The 17,350-nt window shown below is 34.9% G+C and overlaps 1 protein-coding gene across 3 annotated transcripts in view; it reads left to right on the forward strand.

Moving 5' to 3' along the window:
- Window positions 1–17,350, forward strand: part of LOC140431189 (cyclic GMP-AMP synthase-like receptor) — a 65,323-nt gene that overhangs the window by 30,205 nt on the left and 17,768 nt on the right. For 2 of the 3 annotated variants that reach the window (XM_072519108.1, XM_072519107.1), the window contains exons 5-7: window positions 732–890; window positions 1,076–1,165; window positions 15,604–15,744. In XM_072519108.1, coding sequence (XP_072375209.1) covers window positions 732–890; window positions 1,076–1,165; window positions 15,604–15,744 — 390 coding nt within the window. The remainder of the gene's footprint in view (window positions 1–731; window positions 891–1,075; window positions 1,166–15,603; window positions 15,745–17,350) is intronic. The other variant, XM_072519109.1, reaches the window with a different exon arrangement.

Raw genomic sequence — 17,350 nt, forward strand, 5'->3', positions numbered from 1 at the left:
TCTGTGTCATAGTAGCTCCTAAACGGATAAACCGATTTTGGTTTAGTTTTTTTAATTTGAAAGATAATTTAAGTGTAAAATATCTACCTATTGTTAGTCCTGATTCAAGAAATTCGGTTCAGCCGTTTAGAAGTTATGAACGGTTAAAAAAAATCGGAATCGCTTTCTGCAGTAATATGCTTGTTTTGGAACTCACGTATGTTGCTTGTGATTCCAGAACAAGTAGGAGTAGCTGGTTCTACTTTTGTAAAAACCATTTAGATAAATAACTAAATCCAAAAAAGAACCAAAATACTTATTCCCTATATTTTTTTGGCCAGTATCACTTTCCAATACATAATCGGAATCATCATCACTATTATCAGCAAAAGGATCACTTTCGCTGCCAGAAACACTCTCAAAACTACTCATCTTTAACAAGTTTAATATTCGTATCAACACCACACAAAAAGTAGAGTTCCCTCTCACTACCTGTTGGGAGCAAAAACCGGTCATGTGCAGCACCTAGCCGCTTTTCGTGATTAATAGCGGAGTATTTTTTTGAGTCAAAATCGGCGAAAATCTCATTTTTGGAAAAATTGATCTTAAGCCGGTTTTTGCATCAAGCCCTTTAATTGATTTTGACTCAAAAGTACTTTACTTTTTGGGTGAGATTTAATTTATTGGAGAAATCTGTTTTGAAATTTCTGTCTGCAAACTTTTTATTAAACGTCAATAATTTATATTTTTAGGCGAAAGTAATCAAATCAGGTCCAGCGTTTACACTGAAAGTAAATGGACGAGTAGGAAACGATAATGTCGTTTTAGACATAGACTTGGTACCATGTTTTAGATTTTCGCAAGATAAGTGGCCTAAGGGTCAGTTCAGACCAAATCCAACTTCAACAAAGGTAAGAATATATTGTTATGACGACCAGGACTCTTTTTCTAACTAGATTAGTCCATATACGGTGAAGAACTCAACACATTATACACTACACACATCTTAGGAGCGGTTTTGTTTCTTAGACATATAGGTTTCTGCGCCAAAGGTTTTCAGTTATTAATTTTCTTATCTCTTTGTACTTGTTTGTAGGTAAATTATAGACCTAGACCCCGCAAATACTATAATAACAATAAACACAGTTTCCTTCGTCCTTATATAGTGACGTACACCAAGAGGAGGGTATGTATACTCGTATAGAGCGTTTCTCGTTAAGAACGGAGCGTTGTTAGATAGTGCTACGTATTTCTTATAATACAAGATCCAACTGTAGGATCATTACGTTCATGACGTAGTTCATCAAACTCATATTTTAGATACATTTAAAATTAGGAGAATACATTGATAATAATAGGTTGCCAGTGAAAAAGTGGCCGCAAATATTTTTAATTCAATCAATAGTAATTAGTTTTTGACAAAAATTCTTTGAAAAAATTATTTCGTTCATTTATTTTTTAAATAAAATACGCTGCTCATGATGTGTATGCATGTTTTTTTTTTTATATTAAATTAAAGTTAATTTTTTTCTTAACCCATTACTGGCCGAGACAATAAACAAAGAGAAATTTGAAAATTGATTTATTAGATTGGATTAAAAACACATAAATTAAGACTAATTTACAACCAAAAAGAATTTTTTTTCTCATGGAAGAAAAAACAAGTGCGTATACGCACCTTTGGCCGATTACGAGTACAATTTTTAATAAAGGAACATATTGTATCTTAACTGTAAATTAAATTTTAAAATGAAAGTTTTCGAAACATTCGGGGTGTAGATGCACTCTACACTTTTTACATAAATAAATAGTATTACTTTTGCACATCCGACATTTTTTTCTTGCACTATTATCGTCTCTTTTTATAATGTGGCCAATATAGTCGAATCTAGTTTCGTCCGGTAAAGCAAAAAACGTTGCCAGCTGAAGTCCTTTTGAAGAGGTCTACCCTCCGGACGCTGTTACTCACGTGAGACATGGTTATATGTTACCTGAAGTGAAATCTAATATAATCTTAAACATCCTTCACTTTTAACAACAATATGTACATTTTTTGGTAACTTTAACTTATGTAAAGGGTTTTACCCTAATATTTTGGTGGCTCAGGCATGTTAACCTGCTTTTAACCTGACGACGGAATTATTATTCCGAAAACGTTTTTTATTTTAATGTAGCCCTTCTAAGGATTTTTTAAATATACCTACTTACAAAGAATTAAACCTCTTTTTGTGATACATGGTATACAGCTAGCAGCAGGAATTTAATTTCCTTGTGGATTTTAATACAATATAATTTTTACTGCTAGAAGATTAAAAAATATATAAGAGAAACCATTATAAAGTAAAAACAATATTAAAGTTCAGAACTGGTGCCTCCGTTCTCATCATCGAATGCCTCTACATGTTCTCATGGTCCCGTGTCATCCAAGTTCTCTGTTGACGTTTACTACCTACTTACAAAGAATTAAACCTCTTTGTGATACATGGTATACAGCTAGCAGCAGGAATTTAATTTCCTTGTGGGTTTTAATACAATATAATTTTTACTGCTAGAAGATTAAAAAATATATAAGAGAAACCATTATAAAGTAAAAACAATATTAAAGTTCAGAACTGGTGCCTCCGTTCTCATCATCGAATGCCTCTACATGTTCTCATGGTCCCGTGTCATCCAAGTTCTCTGTTGACGTTTTTTAAAGTCTTATAAAATTATGTGATAGTGTGAAAATCGGCGGACATAAAGTTCCAAATCCGAAAAGTATGTAAGTGATAGTCCGGCAAAAAGTGAAAATTAGGTAATCATCATCATTATTGGTGCTACAGCCCTGCAAAAGAGCCTCGACCTTCCCAAGTCTATTACGCCAGTCAGTTCTATCCATTGCCAACTGTTGCCAGTTTGCTGCGCCTATTTGTCTACCATCCTCATCTACACCATCCCTCCATCTGAGTTTTGGTCTACCCCTACTTCTACTTCCCACAGGTTGTGACATAAAGATTCTTCTAGGAGGGTTGTTCTGCTGTGATCTTGTCAGATGTCCTGCCCATCTTAGTCTTCCTATTTTTATAAAGGATACTACATCTTTACCGCCAAATATATGTTTATATCTGTGATATATCTCGTAGTTGTACCTCCTTCTCCAAACACCATTTTCACAGATGCCACCAAATATTCTTCTCAGGATCCTTCGTTCAAATATAAGCAGGAGATTTTCATCTGCCTTGGAAATGGTCCATGTCTCCGACCCATATGTCAACACTGGTTGTATAAGGGTTTTGTATATGGTTATTTTTGTTTTTTGGCTTAATTTTCTGCTTCTCATATGTCTACTCAGTTCAAAATAGCATTTGTTTGCTAGGATTATTCTTCGCTTGATTTCTTCCGTCATGACGTTCTCCTTGGTGATCAGGGAGCCTAAGTATGTGAATTTGTCCACCACTTCAAAGGTAGAATTATCAACCGTGAATTGGTGGCCGATGTTTCTGGCTCTATTGTTGGGTGTGATGCCATTATCTTAGTTTTATTTTCATTTACTTGCAGGCCCATATTTTTTGAGGCGTTTGACAAGGTGGTATACATTTCTTCTAGCTTACGTGTTGTGCGGGCAACTAGATCAACATCATCTGCATATGCCAAAATTTGGGATGATTTATTAAAAATGTTTCCTCTGCTGTCTATTTGGGCATCCCTGACCGCCTTTTCCAAAGCTATGTTAAAAAGGAGACACGCCAGCGCATCTCCCTGTCGCAGCACAACATGCGGTTCAAATGCCTGTGATTGTTCGCCCTGTATTTCGACTTTGCAAACAACTTTACGCATTGTAGCCTTAACCAATCTTATCAGTTTATCGGGGATGTGGAATTCATCCATGGCTTCATACAATTTATTTCTTAGGACACTATCATAGGCCGTTTTAAAATCTACGAAAAGATGGTCTGTGTCGATATTGAATTCATTGGTTTTTTCCAGTATTTGCCTTAGCACAAAGATCTGGTCTGTTGTTGCTCGACCAGGCCTAAAACCACTTTGATATTCGCCAAGAAGCTCCTCTGAATATTCACTCAGGCGACCATATAAAATCCTCGAAAATATTTTGTATGCTGTATTAAGGAGGGTTATTCCCCTATAGTTTCTACATTCTAATTCATCGCCCTTTTTGTGTAGCGGGCAAACGATCCCAATACACCACTCTTCTGGGATTTGTTCCTCATTCCAGGCTCTCAGTATAATTTTATATATATGATTAGCCAGAGTAGCACCTCCACATTTAATAAGTTCCGCGGGTATACCATCACTTCCTGGAGATTTATTATTTTTTAGGTGTTCTATTGCATCCCGTACTTCCTGAATTGATGGAGGCTCCAATGGTGTATTGTTGTTTGCTCCTGTGGGTGGTTGATTTGGATCTTCTACTTCGATAGTAAGCAGTTCTTTATAGTGTTCCACCCACCTTTTCAATACTTCTTCTTTTGTATTGAGTATATGCCCCTCCTTATCCTTACATAGTCCGATCCTTGGTTTAAATTCTTTTCTTGCTTTATTTAGATTTTTATAGAATTTTCTTGTTTGATTTTCCTTTTTTAATGCCTCAAGTTCTTCCAATATTCTATTTTCATAAGTTCGCTTTTTTCTCCGATGGATGTACTTCTCTTCTCTTCAGAAAATTAGGTAATAGTGCGAAAAATTTTAAGGGGAATGCATGTTATATAAAAGAAAACATTTTTATGTTAGTAATTGTTGTAATTATTTACATGCAAATAAAATTAAAGTTGCACTTGTTTTTGTATATGTTATTTAAATCTTATCTAAAGCGTTAATAAACATGTAATGTTAAACAACAGTAAACTTTAACTATTTTTATCACCTATAATAATTACATACCTTTATCTGTCTATTAAAGAAACAACTATTTATAATGCATTATTCTGTATTCAACTATACGTATCCGCTTATTAATGAAATTAAGTTAACTACATCTACACAGCGCTAAATACGGCTCTGATTAGAATGACTCGTATATTGGCAGTCTAGTAGCAACACGTGCCAGATAGTTTTGGCAACATTGATCTGAATAAGCCATACGTTTCGTTCTTAACGTGAAATAGAGTTTAGATAAACAATAAATGTTGGGAAATACTTCTTCATATCACATTGCTTATCATGTGGATTGCATGTTCATATGGACTAAACTAGAAATTGTTGGTACTAAGGGCTCAAAGCCTTAAGTACTGGCGAAAGAATGCCAGATCTACCAGCTTACTCGGAAGCTCTCTCCATAATGAATCTTAATTCTCCTGCGGGCAGTCTCATGATTTCCACTTAACGAGCTATCGGTTGAATTTAGCAATTCCTATTCATACAAACTTGGATCTCAAACCACATTATTCCATTCTATGATCAAAACACATTTCTTACAGAGAAAACTTAAAGAGAACGCGGATTCAGGGCAATTATGACTTGTACAGGGTGTCCCAAATTTGTATATTTTGCAAGGTACACCGAAAACAAAATGAGATAGAAAAAAAGTAGTCGATATGTCATGACTTCTTTTTTCGTTAAAGTGGTGGTCCAATCAATTCATCAATAGCTCTTAACATTAGCGAGATACATGGCGATTATTGAAAAATGTCGAAAAAAAAAATAGGATTCTGTATATTCTTTATTAGGAAAAATTAAAAAAAAACTTTATTAGAATTTTTGATAGATATATTATAGAAGGGTTCAGTGGCGTACAAGAATATGACATAGTATATATCTTTTTTCGATCTACTCTGCAAATAAAATTTTTATACATCGTGTTAGACATAATGTTAAAGACACTTAAAAACAAAACGCATTCTGACAGTTTATTATGCAGATATTAATCATACACAGTTTTATTTACTAGAAATAAAATTAATCAACTTAAAAATTATGAATAACAAATTTATCAAAATATCAAAAAACAAAAACCTTATCTAACAACCAGAATTAATTTTACAAAAATATTAATATTATTATAAACATAAAAACAATAATAAACAACAGAAAAAATGAAAATTATAATAAATCTTCGAAATGCCCCCCGTTTTTTTAGTAATAATTGACACCTTTTTCTTATAGATCTTACACAATTGAGTATATGCACTGGCTTTATTTTTTTAAATGCTTAATGGATGCTTTGTAATAAGTCTTCCTTAAAGTTAGTTTTATAAATATTGCTTTTAAAAATCCCCAACGAGAGGCCACCTAACAGGACCATAGGTTGGTTCCAATCCACCGATTATGAAATTTTTCATTTAAATAATTTCCAATGAATTCAGCATTATGGGCAGATGCTCCATCTTGTTGAAACCAAAATGTGTTCGTTTCAGCCAAATAATCCTCATCAAAAATGTCATTTAAATTCGTTTCTTCTATATTGTCCTCGACGCATCAAGGAATTTGGATATCGGTTAAAATACTTGGGAATTCCAAGGTTGGCCAAATCCAAATTTCTAATTGATTCGATGCAGGGAAATTCCACTTTCGCTACGTAAAACAAAGGATTTGTTTTACATAAAAGCAGGTAGATTTTCTCTCATCGGTCAGTCGAGCTTGCCTCTTCTACTGTAGACCTAGTCGGTGCTATTATTGTTCCTACTAAGTTATTGTTTTATTTCTGATTTTTTTATATACCATTTTATTTTAGCATTATTGTATATTCAGACCTTTTTAGGTTAGAATAATACATTGATCTATATTTGTTCATGTACTGATTGTTTGATATTTTATTTGAATATTTTGATTGTTTATTTTTCTTGTATTTTGTGTTTAAGTTGTTCTTCCGTAAGTTAAGAACACTTAGAAATATTTATCTTGCTTTTTCTATTTTATATTTTGATTTGTACTTTGTCTAAGTAGTTCTTTCCGGTAAGTCAAAGAACTCTTAGAAATATTTCTCTGAATATTTGACTTGTTATTTTAATTGTGCGTCTAAGCCGTTCTTTTCCGGTAAGTCAAAAGAACACTTAGAAATATTTTCATAATCATTGTTGCATTATTATTTCCGATATTTTATCTAAGATATTTTCTTCCTTAAGTTCAGAAAATACTTAATACATTTGTCTCTTTCATTTTCTATTTTATGCTAAGTTGTTTCTTCCGTAAGTCAAGAAACACTTAGCAATAATTCCACATCTTCTCTGTATTTGATTTTTCGTATTTGTAAGTCGTTTCTTCGTAAGTCAAGAAACACTTATAAGTATTTGTATTCTTATTTTTCCATATTTGATTCTCTTGTCTGTTTTCACTCTAAGTTGTTTCTTCCGTAAGTCAAGAAACACTTAGAAACATTTTCTTTGCATTGTACTTTTATACCATTTTATTTTTCTTGTTTACTAAGTTATTCCTTCCGTAAGTCAAGGAATACTTAGACTATTTTACCTGTTCTGTTTTCTATTTTTGATCTGTTATTTTGTAACTGCTCCTTGGAACTGTTACCTATAACAGATACTTGTCACGGTAACCGTTATTTTATACCAGTAGAAGTATTAAACCATTTTATCAGTGACAAGCAAAGATGGTCAACACCCGGTCTAATTCCGAGGACAGGAAGAAGTCCGCAGAGCCGGCGATGGGTCCTACAGGCCCAAATGCCCCCTCTCGGCAACAATATCAACATATCCGGCAGCAGTTAGTTTATATATACAAGATAAACTGATTTATTATGCGTGACAAAACAACTAACGTTAAAACCGAATCTTCCTTGCCGCCTGATCCCCTGAAGTAAGTGGGGATTTGAGTCATTCATGAGACAGATGTACAATGCTGTCTAAATTTATGTTTCGTTAAAATTGTTCCAGTATGTACTTGTCTATGGAGTACCTATTTCCTTCTCAATTTGGCGTAAGGAAATTTTATGGTAGGCTTGTATAAAACCTAACGTATTTTACAACTCTCGCTTCATTATTTTTTTATACTGACGCCATGGTTTTACGAAACATTCATACCGTAATAAATTTGAGTCAAGCTTTTTAAAAATTCTATTGTCTGGTTGCCTTCTCTCTGGATATCGTTGAAAATATAATTTAGATACGGCAATAACATTTTTTTGACATTCAAGCATATCGCATTTTTCATAATTTTCAAAATTTATGTTTTTTTGACAATAATTCATTATTTTTAAGTTAGGTATGTACCGATTTTATTTTTGCTAAATAAAACTGTCAGTGATTAGAATCCTCACAATAAAATGTTATAATATGCTACTGAGTGTTTTATTTTTAAGTGCCTTTACCTTTAACATGAGGTCAACTCTAAACATTTTATTTGCAGAGTACCTCCAACGACCGAAAGTAGATATATAATATGTTATAGTAGGTGAAAGTATGTAAACTAGGTGAAGTAAAAATGTAAGCGAAAAATATATAGGGTGTCCCGTATAAAAAAAAAACATAAGTTGGTATCATATCTCTGTAGTGAATACCCCTAAAAAAATTTCTTGTACGCCACTAAACCCTTCTATAATATATCTATCAAAAGTTTTAATAAAGTTATTTAAAATTTTTCCTAGTAAAGAAGATATATAACCCTGTCGTTTTCGACATTTTTTAATAATCGCCATCTATCTCGCTAATGTTGGGAGCTATTGATGATTTGATTGGACAATCGTTACTTTAACGCAAAAAATCATGACATCTCAACTACTTTTTTTCTATCTCCGCTATTTTTCGGTATACAATGCAAAACATACCAATTTGGGACGCCATGTATAGATAAACACTAACTTACACAGATAAACACGTCTTTATGATAAACTAACGTTCGAATATATAAGTGGAAGATGGATGCAGAACTAAAAACATTATACAGGGTCGAACCTGTACTTATTAGACTTGACACAGTCAATCCTGATTTTTCTAACCTATAGTAAGTACTCTTTGAAATATTCTTAACAAACCCAGAATTCTGAAGATGATAATGTCACTAGTTTTGTTGATTTTTTTATTAACACCGTGCCCAGCACCATACCACTTAACACAAAGATAACGAGTTTTTAACTTCATCAATTTATTTATATAAAGAAATTATTAAAAATTAAATACTTCTGTTGATGAACTCTTATGATTTAGAACTTTCCACTCACCCTCCATAATTTTATCACGATGTCACAACACAGCATTCAAGGTTCTGGTTAATTTGGTACCCTGTCAATCAATATTGGTGCATGTACTATATTTCAATCAACGAATTTAAAATTTAGCACGGGTTCTTCCATCTCTATTCGTATTTTTTAGTTATATCTATTGGTTCTTGTCAAATATACATTTTAAATTCTATTGATGAACTTTTTAGCTTTGTCCGCAACTTAGCAATAGAAGAGTACTGGATATTTAATTAAATCGTTTCATTCAAATTTTGTTGATTGAAAATGATTGCAAGAGACCTTCCTCAATACTTGTTTTCAGTGCTAATACACTACACAAAAATGAAAATGAATCAGTTCATTGTCATTATTCGTTTACAGTTTGTTTGTAGGAAAGAGCAAATACTTTAAATGTGAACTTCTTTTGCATGATACTTCTCGTAATAATTGTAGTAACCCTTTGTTATTATAGTCGGTTCGCTATATTTACGCGGGTTTCGGATTAACAAAATTATGCTAATGACCCATTGATAACCAGTTGCAGTAAACGACTTCCCAGAAAATTAGGTAAAAACTGCATTAATGGTCATATTTTAAAATACATTAAAATAACATTAGGGTAGGTATAAATTTGTAACAATATTGCAGTTAAATTGATTCTTTGCCAGTGTTGACATTGTATGTTTGGTGGAAATATTTTAAAATGCCTAGACGTGTGTTAGATGTAGATAGTCTAATTTGTAGTGTACATAAATATTTTACGGATAAAAAAGAAAATGGCGGTCCTTTAAAATCGGTAATGTCTGTTCAACAACGCGTATGTGATGCTCTAGGAATTCTTCTTCTTCAAGTGCCGTCTCCATCAATGGAGGTTAGCGGTTATGGTGGCAAACGTTTGTCTATCTTCAGCTGTTCTTAAGAGTTCCTCAAATCCAAGTCCTGTCCAGTTTCTGATATTACGTAACCAGGACAATTTTTTTCTTCCAATTCCTCGCTTTCCTTCTATTTTGCCTTTTATTATCAACTGAGGGATGTAGTATTTCTCGTTGCGCAACAAATGCCCTAAATAACTGGTTTTTCTTCTTTTGGCTGTTCTCAATAGTTCTTTTTCTAAATTGAGTCTCGCTAGTGGGTCAAACTAAGAGGAGTATTACAAAATCGCAATAATAAACGGCCGAAAGAAGATCACCGAAAAACTCGCCTATCATTGAAAACGAAAGATATTCCAGATGGAAAAAAATTTGAAATTCGTGATACCATTTATCGAATGCGAGCCAACAAGGAACATGTGACCTTAAATACAATTCTCTCGGAATTAAAAGATAGAAAATTTGACGAAATTGGCAGAACAAGTCTATGGCAAGTGATACATAATTTGGGTTTCAAATTTCAAAAGGAGGATAACAGAAAAGCCCTTTGTGAAAGAAGTTCTGTTGTGCATAAAAGAATTAACTTTCTAAGAAAATATTCTAAATTAAAAGAAAAAAGGGCAAATTTTATATATTTAGACGAAACATGGATGTTTTCTAGGGGTGCAACCAAGAGAATATGGCAAGATGATAACGTAAAGTCTATCAAACATACTGATGGAGAAGGGAAGCGACACATAATTTTACATGCAGGAGGGAAATCGGGTTTTATAGAAGGTGCTGATTTAATATTTTCATCTAAATCAAAATCAAGTGACTATCACGATAATATGAACACAGAAATGTTTGTAAAATGGTTACATGAAAAACTTCTCCCAGGTTTAAGTGAGCCCAGCGTAATTATTTTAGACAATGCACCTTACCATTCTGAAGTATTAAACAAAAGTCCAACGAATTCTTGGACTGTTAATAAAATTAAAGAATGGTTGACAAAGGAACATATACCATTTACACAACATATTTTAAAATCAGAATTATTACGCTTGGCAAATATCCACGCAAAACCAAAAACCTTTGTTGTGGATCAGATTATTGAAAGTTACGGTCATCAAGTTTTACGTCTGCCACCGTATCATTGCCAGTTTAATCCCATCGAATATATATGGGGAATAGCAAAATAATATTATGACAACCATATTTTGCCTAACGGTTATAGCGACGACGCAGTTCGGGAAACTTGGCGAAAGGCACTTTCAATTGTAACTCCAGAAGTGTGGTGCAACTGTATATTCAAGTGCGAGAAACTAATAGAAGATTGGTGGACTCGTGAAAATAAAATAAACGAAATAAGTCCAATCATAATAACAATTATTGGTGATGACAGTGATGATGATGACGATTATGATATTTTTGATGATAATGACTGATTTTCATTTTTGTTGGCAAGTTAAATTTTTTTATTTTTCATTAGAAATTCTCTCCATGGAACAAATATACATAGACCATATTTTCTGTGTGAAGTGTAATATAAAATTATTATTAGGTTTATATTAGCCACATTAGACTCCATTAATGAAGTAATTCTCCTTATTATACTGTCAATAATTATATAAAAGATTTTCCATTATTATTTAATTAAAAAAAGTTATGGATTATTTTTCATTTCATTTGACCAGTTGATATTTCCCCAAAGAGCAGGTAATTAAAACTGGGTACTTACAATAAAATTTTTAATCCGAAACCCGCGTAAATATAGCGAACCGACTATAACACATTTAGAGGAGAGTGGGGAATATCGATCGCCGTGCAAAATCGACCAGTTTCAAATCTTATAAACTTGGCGCCATACGAGCGAAATGTACCGATCGGCCGAGAGATGGTCATGAATGTACCTATAGGTGCCTATACCTAATGGCACCACTCATCCTGGGTGCACGTTATCAGTCTCACTTGTATAACTATTTTCTTTATTAAAAATGCGTTGCTATTATTAAGGTAAGAATACTGTTGTGTTTTCTAAATATAATGAATTTTACGTTTCAATGGATTCAGATGATAATATTTTACCATAATTTGTATGCAATCTTACGTATGTTTAATCTATATTTTTAGTTAAAAAAAATGGATTAAGTGTACTGTTTCGGGTAAAATCGATCATGCTGGTCGATTACTCTGCAGGGATCAATATTATACTTTAAACTAATATTAGATAACATTTAATTTCAGATGCCGAGAACATAGATTAGAAAAACAGGATGTGCTTCATGGACGGAGAATTTTACGAAAAGAGCGATAAGGGCCGTGACAGAACAAAAATTGTCAATTAGGAGTGCTTCTAAAACATTTGAAGTCCCGTATGGCACACTCCAGGATAGGCTTAGAGGTAGATTTCAACCAAACAAACTTACGTTGGGAAGAAAACTGTCTGTTTTTCCCGAAGATCAGAAAAGACAAATTGTTCATACGGTATTAACACTGTCCCAATTATTTTATGGATTGACTGCTCAAAGTATACTCACGTTGATGTTCAAGTATGCAGAGAAAAATAAAATTTCAATATACTGTTAATACAGCTAAAGGAATGTGTGGTAAGGATTGGCTCTATTCGTTTATGCGACGTTATCCGCAACTAAGTTTTCGAAAACCAGAAGGAAGCCACTAACATTCGCAGAGTTACCGCATTCAACTAAGGTGAAATTGACATATTTTTTAATAATCTAGAGTTGCTATTTGAAAAATACCATTTTGAAGTTCATCGCGTATACACTGTGGACGAAACCGATATTTCTAATGTTCATAATCCGGGTCGGATATTGACAAAAAAGAGGAAAAGCAAGTTTGTGCGATAACAAGCGGAGAAAGGGGACAAATACTACCGTAGTAAGCTGCTTTAGTGCATCAGGGCAATATATCCCGCCTATGTTTATTTTTAAGAGACTGAGGATAAAAGATGATTTGGAAAAAAATGGTCCCGCAGACGCGATATACAAATGTTCGAAATCTGGATGGATTACACAAGAGCTGTTTACCGAATGGTTGCAACACTTCGCAAAATTTGCTGGCGCTACTCCAGAGCAACCTATTCTTCTAATACTTGATAATCATTCCACTCATTCCTCTTTAACTTCGTACAATTTTTGTTGAAATTCTGACATACGTTTATTATCACTCCCGTCCTACACATCCCATAGAACGCAGCCTCTGGATGTAACTTTTTTTAAGGCATTTAAAAATTGGTTATCATCAAGAATGTGATAAGTAAATGAAGAGTAGAAATTATGAAAAAATTAAAGATAGTGATATAGTCGAACTTTTTGGAAAAGCTTACAATAATGTTACCTCGGTATTGAAGGCTTCTTCCTCGGTTTTCTTCCAATCAACGAAAATAATGAAGATAGGTTTAATACAATGGCTCCAGAAGATTTACTATTTTCTAGGAAAACACCCCATGATATTTCACAAGCAATAGAACCCAGAAGGCTCCTTCTCTAGAACCAGGATCAAGTCATAAGACTAGTTCTCCGGAACCTGGGGCAAGTAAAATCATTTCAGAAAGATTGAACATCTTACGTAATAGATTCTTATCAAATTCGTCCGATTCTGAATTTAGTTTGAAAGAAGACAACTTAAGCGACGATGATGATAAAACTATAAAAATTAGGGAAAAAACGGAAAATAGGCCATTCCAAGATTTGTGTCCAGTTCTATTCTTTTAACTTCGAACTTCACAGCGAAAAAGACAACATTCGCAAATATTAATATCTACTCTATTAAAAGCTGAGCTTGAAATTTAAAAAAGGAGAAAAATTACAAAATATTACAAGAAAAGTTGCAAAAAACGGGAAAACTCCAGTTGAAAAGACAAAAGAATGGACATGATAATGGCATTTCGTGGCGGTGCCGCTCTTGTGCAACTTGGACCCATGCTGACTGTACTAGCGCTAAAAAAGCATCGATGTATATTTGTGACACATGCTCACTGTAAAATAATGTTCCTCCGTCCGGTCTCGCGGAGATAAGAATACGGCCGGGGTCAGAAAGCCCTGTCTGTCGTAAGAGGCGACTAATGGGTAGGAATTGGGAGGTGGAGAGCCGTCGCTTGAGGTGTCGGGTTTGTAGAAACGCACACGGTCGCTTCGGCGACACGGTCACCGGTCTACACTCCTAGTATCCGAGACGAAACTCTCGTGGGACCACTCTACTCTCATTCCAAAAGAGCCTGGTGAGGTTGAACGAGCTGAGCCCGTACATACCTCTCCTGACCTTGTGTCAGGCGTGGTGTGGGTGCCCCGGCACGTACCCACCGGGAGATCCAAGAGTGGTAGAGGAGAGATCCTCGGCGGCGACCTGTCTACGTGCGAGGTGGAAATTCCTCCGCCTGCCGAGCCTATCCGCCCGTGGTGTGGGAATAACGAGTAAGTGAGGTACTCGCAACACAAGTACTACGGGGAGGGTGAAGCCCCCACGCGGTGTGACTTAAACACGCTGCGTGGCACCTTCACTTTGGTGTCGGACTCGTAGGGGCAGAGGTTTTACTAAGGGAGTATGTCGTGAGATAGGTAGCCCAGGGTCCTGCCAGGTCTTTTGTACTTGGAGGGCACGCAATTCTGCAATGTAAAATAATGTTTCTCCGTCCGGCTCGCGAAGACAAGAATATCCTCTCGTGGGACCACTCTACTGTCTACTCTCAGTCCACAGAATTAAGGTGAGGAGAGCTCCTCGGCGGCTACCTGTCAAACGTGTGAGGTCGAGCCTTGACCTGCGTTCACCTATCCGCCCCCTTGATAACGGACGGGTGTGCGTACCGCAACATAGGTACTACGGGGAGAGTGGAGCCCCGCGATGCTTCGTGCAACGCGCCACCCTCAAATGGTGTAGGGGTTAATGGCTAGCTAACGGTCGTATGCCGAAAGGCCAGGTAGACCAGGGTCCTGCTAACAATTATATTGATATAAGGTTGAATGCTCAAATAAATGAACTTTGATCAAATAAAAGGCAGATATCGAGCACAGTTTTATTAATTAAATCTTGCCCAAGTACTTTTGCTTCCTAGAGCATCTTCAGTGGCATTTCGTCAATTGTGGCCTATCCAACAAACGTTAAGAATGTCATAAACATAAATTTGTACATTACACTACACTATACAAGGACAAGCAGTTTAATTTTTTTTAAAAAAGGTGAAGCTACATTATGGTTGGCACCAGGAGAGAGAATGATTCTCTCTCCTGATGCCCGCCCCTAGGATTTTGCACTACATTATGCTCGATATTATCCTACCGGTTGAAGTAACCCGCTTTTTTCCTCTTTCTAAAAAAGTGCGTTTTAAAAAAATGTATTTGTTTGTTTGCAAAACCAATTGAAAAAACTCATAATGGATAGAGTAAAAAAAACATATCCAGTGTTGGTCATCTTATTACAACTATTACTACTTGAAATTTTTAATAGCGCCTAAGTGGTCGATATTCCCACACTCTCCCCTACATTAGCTTCAATACTCAGAGAAAAGCAGTTCATGGGTGTAATAACTAAAAGCAAATTTTTGTTTCAAAAAGCATAGCAATTCTATGAACTAACATTTGTGCTAACAAACCACCGCGAGGAATTGAATAATAAACATGTAAATAATTAAATCTAACAATTTTTTTCTTTCAGTCAACCTTCTTCATTGTGCCCAAACCCCAAAAAAACGGAACTGTGTTAGGCGATCACTATTGGAGGTTGTCGTTCCAAGAGCAGGAAAGAGAACTTATTGACAAAAAGCAGTATTTGAAACCATCTATAAAAATTTTAAAGGTATTTTTTATTTTATTTTGAACTCAGATGCTTATACACATTGGCGACGCGTGATTTTTTCCAAACTGTTACCAAAACCAAGTAAAAAATCTTAAAAACAAAAAGAGAAATCAAACGATTTCTACCTAGCGAAACCGAATTCAAATCTTAACCACTGTGTTTCCTAAAATTTGCGAAACAAACAGCTGGATAAATTACTCGGCAAGGGAATCTAAAATTGCATTCCACATGCCGTTCATCCTGGTCAAAATTCGTAGTGAATTCAGTTTCTGGTACTTCAAACGAAGTAAATAATAAAACAGAATGACGGTATTAGATTTTTTTTCGATACAGTGCAGCGACAACCGCTGATACGTATTTCGACCTCCTTAGGTCTCGTCAGAACGGTATAGTCACTGCTCTGAACCAAAACAAAAATCTCTCCCGTCCTAGACAATAGTTATTAAAATAACTATATACGGACGTAACTACGCCATCTAAAAACAAAAAGAGAAATCAAACGATTTCTACCTAGCGAAACCGAATTCAAATCTTAACCACTGTGTTTCCTAAAATTTGCGAAATAAACAGCTGGATAAATTACTCGGCAAGGGAATCTAAAATTGCATTCCACATGCCGTTCATCCTGGTCAAAATTCGTAGTGAATTCAGTTTCTGGTACTTCAAACGAAGTAAATAATAAAACAGAATGACGGTATTAGATTTTTGTTTCGATACAGTGCAGCGACAACCGCTGATAACGGTACCGTTCTGACGAGACCTAAGGAGGTCGAAATACGTATCAGCGGTTGTCGCTGCACTGTATCGAAACAAAAATCTAATACCGTCATTCTGTTTTATTATTTACTTCGTTTGAAGTACCAGAAACTGCATTCACTACGAATTTTGACCAGGATGAACGGCATGTGGAATGCAATTTTAGATTCCCTTGCCGAGTAATTTATCCAGCTGTTTGTTTCGCAAATTTTAGGAAACACAGTGGTTAAGATTTGAATTCGGTTTCGCTAGGTAGAAATCGTTTGATTTCTCTTTTTGTTTTTAGATGGCGTAGTTACGTCCGTATATAGTTATTTTATTAACTATTGTCTAGGACGGGAGAGATTTTTGTTTTGGTTCAGAGCAGTGACTACCGTTCTGACGAGACCTAAGGAGGTCTAAATACGTATCAGCGGTTGTCGTTGCACTGTATCGAAACAAAAATCTAATACCGTCATCCTGTAAAAAATCTTATTTAAAAAAATTATTTTAAACCTCGCAAATATAAGTTTTTGCTTACTTTAGGTATTTTATATTATTTTGCGTACTGGAGCATCGTATGACTAACCCAAGCCTGTCGGATAAAAGTAAACCAAGTACAAAAATGTTTTATAACAGAATCGTAGAAAGAGGGTTTTGTCATTGATCCATTTAAAAACCATCTCTCCATGGAAATTAGAGAAAGTGACAACATTCGATCTTGCAATTGGGTATTTCTTTGGCATGTTTTAATCCGCGTCATTGCTGAAAAACTTTTTTCAACGGATGCACTTGTAGCTGGAATTTTTAAAAATAGGTTTGCAAATTAAAAAGCTTCCGGAAATGCATTATCAAGATTTGAAGACTTTAA

Source organism: Diabrotica undecimpunctata, unplaced genomic scaffold (assembly GCF_040954645.1).
Source record: "Diabrotica undecimpunctata isolate CICGRU unplaced genomic scaffold, icDiaUnde3 ctg00000593.1, whole genome shotgun sequence".
In the NCBI taxonomy this organism is placed as follows: Eukaryota; Metazoa; Arthropoda; class Insecta; order Coleoptera; family Chrysomelidae; genus Diabrotica; species Diabrotica undecimpunctata.